Source organism: Cynara cardunculus (assembly GCF_001531365.2).
Source record: "Cynara cardunculus var. scolymus isolate 2C chromosome LG 13, CcrdV1, whole genome shotgun sequence".
NCBI lineage: Eukaryota > Viridiplantae > Streptophyta > Magnoliopsida > Asterales > Asteraceae > Cynara > Cynara cardunculus.
In genome coordinates this window covers 11,661,523-11,669,594 of record NC_037540.1, presented here as the reverse complement: position 1 = coordinate 11,669,594, position 8,072 = coordinate 11,661,523, and the positions used below count along the sequence as shown (strand labels likewise).

The 8,072-nt window shown below is 33.2% G+C and overlaps 1 protein-coding gene and 1 non-coding gene across 2 annotated transcripts; one reads left to right on the top strand and one right to left on the bottom strand.

The window, feature by feature from the left end:
• Nucleotides 1–3,076: 3,076 nt before the first annotated feature.
• TRNAP-AGG lies at nucleotides 3,077–3,148 on the top strand. Its single transcript has one exon. It is a non-coding gene; the product is annotated as a tRNA-Pro (tRNA).
• Nucleotides 3,149–3,282: 134 nt separating this feature from the next.
• Nucleotides 3,283–5,552, bottom strand: LOC112525405. The gene has a single exon (XM_025135528.1). It carries the CDS (start codon nucleotides 5,029–5,031, stop codon nucleotides 3,520–3,522), a length of 1,512 nt encoding a protein of 503 aa, XP_024991296.1. The 5' UTR covers nucleotides 5,032–5,552; the 3' UTR covers nucleotides 3,283–3,519.
• Between the last annotated feature and the right edge of the window lie 2,520 nt (nucleotides 5,553–8,072).

The following is an 8,072-nucleotide window of genomic DNA, read 5'->3' as shown; positions in this document are numbered from 1 at the left end:
CAAAACAAGTTCTTCAGCGATCACTGAACAAGCTCAGTGTATGATCGCTGGAACTGAAATTACAGATACAGAAATACATCGAAAGGAAAAAGGGATTATCATCAAATCACTGAGAGAGAGGATCAACAGCATATTATCTAAAATTCAAGATTATAAGTAAATTATGCATAAGTACAACTTATTAAAGCTTTATGTTTGAATTCGTATAACTAACTGCGGATAAACATAATCAAACAGAAGATAAACATCTCGTTCTAAAATATAAAAATTCTAAAATATAATTAGGATAATTATCGATAACTAACAAAATAATTAATTTATTATATTTATAAGAAAATTATATTATTAAACCAAATATAAATTACTTTATTATTGAACCTAATTAAATTATAATAAAAATTGAATTAAAAAATTACACACAAATAAGAACTTTAAATAGTTAATTTGATACTAATATCGATATATTTTTGTCAAATTTTTTATGATATCATCAAATTTATATTTTATTCAAAGATAAAAACTTCATCGTTTTTTCAAAATCACATAAGACCATATTATAACATCGACTGAGATAAAAAAATAAAATAAAATATTAAAAAACCAAGATGTATCTCGTAGCATTGTACGAGTACCCTTCTAGTAGTAATAAACACATTTGAATTAAAACAAGGATGCTTATCAAGGCTTGATTTTAGGAATATAGGTTGTCTGGGGATTCTAATCCCCAAATCTTTTTATTGATAAGAGAAACATTCTACATTCATAAGAGAAAATCCCTTTGTGGCCAAGGATGTTCAAATACGATGACTCCGGGGTATCTGCAAAGCAGATGGTTGTTTTGGGATTAGTCGGTTTGCATAGCGGGTTGGATATCCAGGTTAATAAAAAAAAACATTCTACATTCATTCTCTTGGATTTTCGATAAGAAAAAGTGGAAAACTAAAAAATATTGGAGTTTTGGCGTATGCTTGGAGCAAGAGCAAGTAAGAAAGTGTGCAACAAGCTTCTTGAAGAAATCAGTAAATTTCAAGTATGATTCCAGTGTGAAGCTTAAGTTTAATCATTCTTAAGTGGCCAATGATGTTTTCTAAATGGGGGTGGAGCGTGAGACTCTAAAAGACGTTTAAATAATGAAAAATAAGTGTAACCAACGAGTGAGAATGCCATTTTTTATGTATATATGTTGTTAAATCGATGTTTAGATATGTTTAATTATAGATATACATGTCATAACGTTACAAGGCACAAAAATGAGATGGTTCGGTTTAAAATCGGAATATTTAAGGTTTGGAACAACAAATAAAACACATTTTCCCTCGTTTAATGTTTTAGTTCCTTTTTTCCATTAACTCATACAACTATTTTTTATTATTTTAGATTCACATGTTCAACCATCAATAATCCTTTTACGGATGTTTGCGGTTCTATTTGTACGGTTTAACCTCCAAACTAGAGATGGCCAAATGGGCCCGGCCCGGCCCGGGACCGCCGGAGGACCGGGACCGGGACCGACAAAAGACCGGCCCGGGACCGGGACCGGTAAGGACCGGTTATGGGACCGAAAACCGGGACCGGTTGAGGTTTTTGGTAGTTTCGTGGGACCGGGACCGACCGGGACCGGGACCGGTTATGGGACCGACTATGGACCGGCCCGGCCCGGCCCGGAAATTCAATTAATTTTATAAATAAATGTATTTTTAAATACTTTTATAATGTATTTTTATAAGAAAAGTAATTTTAATTATATTAAAACGCATTTTTAAAGTGTATTTGAGTGACCAATTGTAAATTTTATAATGTATTAAAAATATATATCATTAAAAAAGTAAAATAAAAAATCTTATTTTTTTAATGAAGGACCGGTTGGGACCGGGACCGGTTATGAGAATGGTGAGGACCGATTGGGACCGGCCCGGGACCGGTTTTTGGCCATCTCTACTCCAAACTATAAACCAAACTGCAATGACAGTTTAGGAAATTTTCCAAACCAAATGGTTTGGAAACAAGTGACCAAACCGAACCACAAAAACAGGGACGGATCCAGAAATATTTTCAAACGGTGGCATCATTTGGCTATAAGAAACAAATATAGGGAAAAAAATTCAAATTGTGGTACCATTTTACTATAAGAAAAAAAATTCAAACTGTGACACCATTTGACTAAGAAAATAACACTAACAGGATTCGAACTCGGGTCTGGGATGGAATAAAAGTCTTGCAAACCAACTTTACCAAAGAAAACTTGTTCACATTGTAGTTTCAAAATACATACGATAGCACACAACAAATTAATACGGTTGCACCTTTCACGAATTTAAATTTTTTTACCCTTCGACGGAAAAATAATACGGTGACATGTGCCACCGTTGGCACCACTGTAGGTCCGTCCCTGCACAAACAAGTGGTATGTTATGACCTTTTAGGGGTTTTGGAATTATTATAGGCTTTAAATTAAAAAAAACAATAACATACATCTCCAAAATGAATTTTTTACTCATATAAAATTTTCCAAAAATAATAAACATCTATCTTCAAAATTTAAAAAAAAATTGAACAAGTTGAAAAAAGTTAAGAAATTCACCAACAATAGTTAGAATTTTGGACAGAAATTGAGAAAGTTAAAGATTATTTGGATTTTGATTTTTGAAGGACTTCAGAATTTTGTCGATTTAGAGAACCCGACAATGGAAAAATGGAAACTAAAAACTTAATATCTAAGTTGAACTTTTTAATTGGAGCATAAAAGCTGATCTTACAACATAAATCTAAATATAATTAATAACATGTATTTTGGCGGTCGGTTTGGTCCAAAGCGCTCAAATAAACGTTCAAACCACAAACCGGGTTGGATTGCTAGACAGCTCAAACGACCAAAAATAGTATGTTTTGACTTGATTCGACCAATTTGAACGATTCAATGATTTTTTTTTTTGACAATTTTGAGTGATTAGAATATAGATGGTATTTATCTTGATTAAATTATTTATATTTATTTGTGAGATTTTTTTTTTCCTAACAACAAACATTTTGGAAAATAAAATTATAAAATATGAATACAAGAAAACCATAATAACATGGGCATTTGGTCTAGTGGTATGATTCTCGCTTAGGGTGCGAGAGGTCCCGAGTTCAATTCTCGGAATGCCCCTCTTTTTTTAATTATTTAGAGAAAAGGGTACAACTGCTAAATTCAAATACTTGGAGGGCCTAACTGTAAGTTCTGCAAAGGTGTCATAATTCTGGAATGGCCCCTTTTTTTTTAATTAAAGCAAGTAAACTGCAATTTTGGTTCCTATAGTTTTACACAAAACTAGATTTTCCGGTTAATAATCACAATAATACACTTGAGAATTGAGATATGGTTCAATTGACAAAAGGAAAAAGGGACAAAAGTCACCTACAATTACAAATACTACTTCAGAGATTCCACTTGCAAAATAACATTAGCAAAATCAATGAAGGATCAACATATTCATATATGAATAAACTCCAATCACAAACTCTAAACCAAAGTTTCTGCTAAGTCAGCATCGGTCGAAGGCACACACGAACCTCGTGTTCTTCAGGTCCTACTCGATGCTTGGGAACAATTATCTCGAGCATGGTTCCCGTCTCGTCCCTGTAAGCTTCTAGCATTGCGTCTTCAGGAATTGGTGTCGGGAGCAGGATTTCCCGAACAAACTCCCCCGGAGGGCAGTGCTCGGATGCTGGATCCCTCATTGTAAACACACGCTCTTGCCTTTTCAACACCGGCCTACATCCTGTGCTTACACAACAAATCTTCACAATCCCTTGTGATAACGTGTTCCTCCATGTAACTTTCACCCGTTCAACATCAACACACGGCAAGCTCACCACGATCAAGAACCCTTCTTCGTCTTCATAAATGGTCTTGGCAGCTGTCACAGGCCCATGAGCACTTTTCAACACCCCGGAGATCTGGCTTACCCAATTCGGTTGAATGTCAACAACCGAATCACTGCTTTCATCATCGTTGCCATTGCTCTTCCTCCTTTTACTATTGCAACTTGCCAGAAGATCCATCCCATATCCGTTTCCATTCACATGATCTAGTAACTGCACCGAATGGTTGAAACCAGAACCATTTAGCAATCTTTTTGGTTGTTGTTGTTGATGATGATGATGATTACCGTTAGCCAAATTGTCCTTCAAAACTAGAGGCCGCTCAATTTCAAAATCCGGACTTGGAAGATTCCTCCATGAACTAAAATCACTAGCTTCAAGAGTGACAGTGAAGTTCAAATCTCTTCCGGTAAGTTCCATCCACCTTCTCCTTTCTTCTTCGTCTAATCCAGTTAAGTTAGGCGACCGAACAACTTCTATCCCATGAACACATTGGGGATTAGAGAGACCCCTATAGTGTTTCCTTTGCATTCTATGAGATCGGACAAAACCCTTGTCAGCACAAAACGGAAATGGCTTTTCTCCTTGTCGAGAATGACCGTTCATGTAGCTCCGCAGCTGCATCTTCCCCAATGCATTCTCAGGCCTTTCTTTAAAAGCCCACATATACATGTTCTCCATATCATGTTGAACCAAGAAAACATCCAATTTCAACCGTGATTTATCATACCCATTTTCCCTATTCGCCTTGTTATTCGATTTGTCATTTAAAGCTGGTTTGAAGTAGAAATTAAAGAAGAACCAAGCACCCCACATGCTATCAAGCCTCTTTGCTGATTTTTTCCCAATATTTGTGACATTAATATGTGTTTCAGTTTGATAATGTTGAGAACCTAAACCGGCATCTAACATATCACAAGAATCATTGGATGACGGCGGTGGAGGGCTGGGCTCCGCCGAGAGAGGGAGATTGATATCCGGCGGCAGGGTAAGATCCACCGCTCGATTCACCTCCCTCTCAAACAAACTCGAATCCATGGATAGAATCGTTGATAAATGATTGTTGTCTATGGATAAGGTTGTCAAGAGGCCTCCTCCATTCATTTTCTCTTTTGCCGGCATTATAATGTTTCTCACTTCTTCGGTAGAATCGACACTCAACAGCATGAGCAAAATCTCATGTAATCATACTCGAATCAAATCAATGAAAACGTTCACTTTTTAATGAAGAAATATAGCCATATCAGTCGACATCATACCCGATATGAATAATAGCGCATCGGAAGCAATTAAACCACCTCAGATGCATTTTATTTTCATAAATCTTACAGAAGATTAATCAATTGATTTAAGAAATATCCAGATTAGGTGTTCATATGCCAAATATAATTTGATTATAAGGGTAAGATCAATGAAACCCTAACCCTAGAAAAGTCAAGATACTGAGAAGAGATTAGGGATAAGATGGAACGAAACCTGTGAAGACAACGCATCTGATCGGAGGACAAGAAGATCATATAAGAGCACTTTTTGGAGAGAGAGAGAGAGAGAGAGAGAGAGAGAGAGATGAGAGAAAAAACGTCAATGGAGGAGAGAGCTTTAAAGAAGCTAAGGTGAGAAGGGACCTTCACCAGTTGAAACTGCCCGATTTGTTGTAACAGCTGAATCGGACGCCGTTACCGCTAGTCCTCTTTTATCTTGAAAATTAAGGTATATGAGTTGGTTTTACTCGTTTGAAAAACCCGGTTTAATTAGTAGCAAAGTATTGTACGAGAACGAGAGTTAATATAATAAAAGTAAGAAAAGATATGGAAACTTGATCACATTTAATTTCAAATTAACATATAAATCACCTCTGATATGAGAATTGATCTGGTGCATCTCATCTCGATGCATCATATCCTAATGTGTATTTAAGATGAAGATCTCTTCTTACGCTTATCTACTTAACTCTTATTCTCACCGAAACTTAACCCTATAATTGGCATCCTTTGAAAATTTCCGAGCATCTAAAAAAATATATTTAAAGCATAATCAATTCAACTTATACAGATTGGATTGTCGGGTTCAGATATATTAACAATATTCAAGGTCAAAAATAACATGAGACATTCAAGTATTTATGGAGATACTAGTATTGGTTTGTTAATAGGTAGCAAAATCCTTGTAGCCATAGAGATTTAAGTGTGATGACTCGAGGCCATTCTTGATGATATCATATATATTTTTTGGGTAACAATGAGTTTCTGGACCAACTTATATGCACCGACTAATCCTTTGGATGACCACAGACGGCCCAGAGTCATCATAGGTGAACCTAGGCATGATAATGGGTCCCACCCCATCCTGGAACCCGAGCTCGATCAGGGATGGGTCGGGGTTGCGAACGAGTATCAAACTCATTGCCAACCCCGTACTTGTTATATATATATATATATATATTAATAAATTAAATCAGCTAAATTGGTAATTTATAGTTTTCTATTTTCCAACTAGATTTAAAATCTAAAATTGTTAATTTTCTGTACATTAATATCAATTACTCGATATGTTTTGTATATTATTTTACTAAATTAATTTTTTTGGTCTTTGATTATTAATTATTATGTGATATTGTGATTTTCTTTATTTTATATTAAATTAAAAAAAATTGATATTAACAAGAAATTTGTCAACTATTAACAAACCAATACGAAAATGTCCACAAATTCATAAGTCGTATGAATAAAACCCAAATCATGAATAGAGAAGCTTAACTACCCAAATAAGCCACCAACTTCATACGAAATATTCAATTATAAATCTTATTGGTTTGTTAAATTATTATTAAGTAGTCCATCATCCAATTATTTCCGTAACCAAAACTCAATACCTTTTTTAACTTTTACGTTTTAAAGTATACAAAAAATAATCTAGTTATGTACATTAAATTTTTAAAAAATAAAAATAAAACAACGGCTTTTAACTAAAATCTCTTTTCAAGTATTATTAAGGGGGCGTTTGGGATTGCTTATAAAAGCTGTTGTTTAACTTATTTCAGTCTGACATCGGTGATAAGCTGTTTTCTAGTGTTTGGATAAGAAAAAAAACTGCTTATACCAGTGTCAAACCGGTAATAAGCTGTTTTTGATAAGTTAATCATTCCTGACTTATGAAAAACTGCTTATTACCATTTTACAATTTTAACCATGTTTTATTTAACTCCGGTTTGATTGGTCATAAGTTAATAAGCATTTTTACAAAAAAACATAAGTTGTTTTAAATAAGCAATCTCAAAGACCCCCTAAAAAGGTTTTAAATGTATAAACTAAGATATATTTTGAACTAAAAAGAGTTTTTTGTTACTAATTTAATTTAAAATTATATTCCGAACATTTTATTTTCAATTATCATGAAAAATAATATATTTCAAATATTAAATCTATAATATGATTTTTTTTAAACGTTTATAAATATAAAATTGAATATAAATTTAAATATGTTATAAAATATATACATCAATTTATGAAAATTTGGTTGTAACTTTATTTATGACACATAGATTTAACATATTGAATGGTTGAACCCATTTTGAGTAACATTATTGTTGGTACCTTATATTTATTTTAATTTCATTATTGTTGAAGTGGACCACAAATATTACTTTATTTATTATAACCATTATTTGGACTATTATTTATATTTTAATTTAATTAAATATTACTTCGTTTTTCAATATTCATTCTTGACAGACAAACATATAATTAAATGTATATTTTGGAAGTAACCAATAATAAATGATTAATTTAATTATGCTTTTTTACGTTATTAATTAAAAGAAGACAACGTCAAAGTTAAGAAACTGAGTAATCATAGTAACCATCTAAAGGCTTTCATATTACTAACGAACGATTACCCACAATTCGTACAATTTCCTCTGGATAACTGTGATTGGTCATAATGCAACAACAAACGGTCTATGATTCTAAATGCTTATAAGACCATATACAAGAAATTCTGTAGGGAAAAAAGAAATACTTACAATTGAAGGAGCCGAATGTTCCCTAAATTTAACATAATGAACCTGCAAATTCATGCACTCGAGGTTGAAGGTTTGTAATTCATAAAAAATGTATTATCTAGAAAATCAGAAAAATAAGAGTTATGAAAACCTTAAAATGATAAACATATAGGTAGAAACCTTTATATATATATATATATATATATAT

What these genes read in the sequence shown, in the direction of transcription:
- LOC112525405 (XM_025135528.1), bottom strand. Translation starts at nt 5,031, where the DNA reads ATGCTGTTGAGTGTCGATTCTACCGAAGAAGTGAGAAACATTATAATG.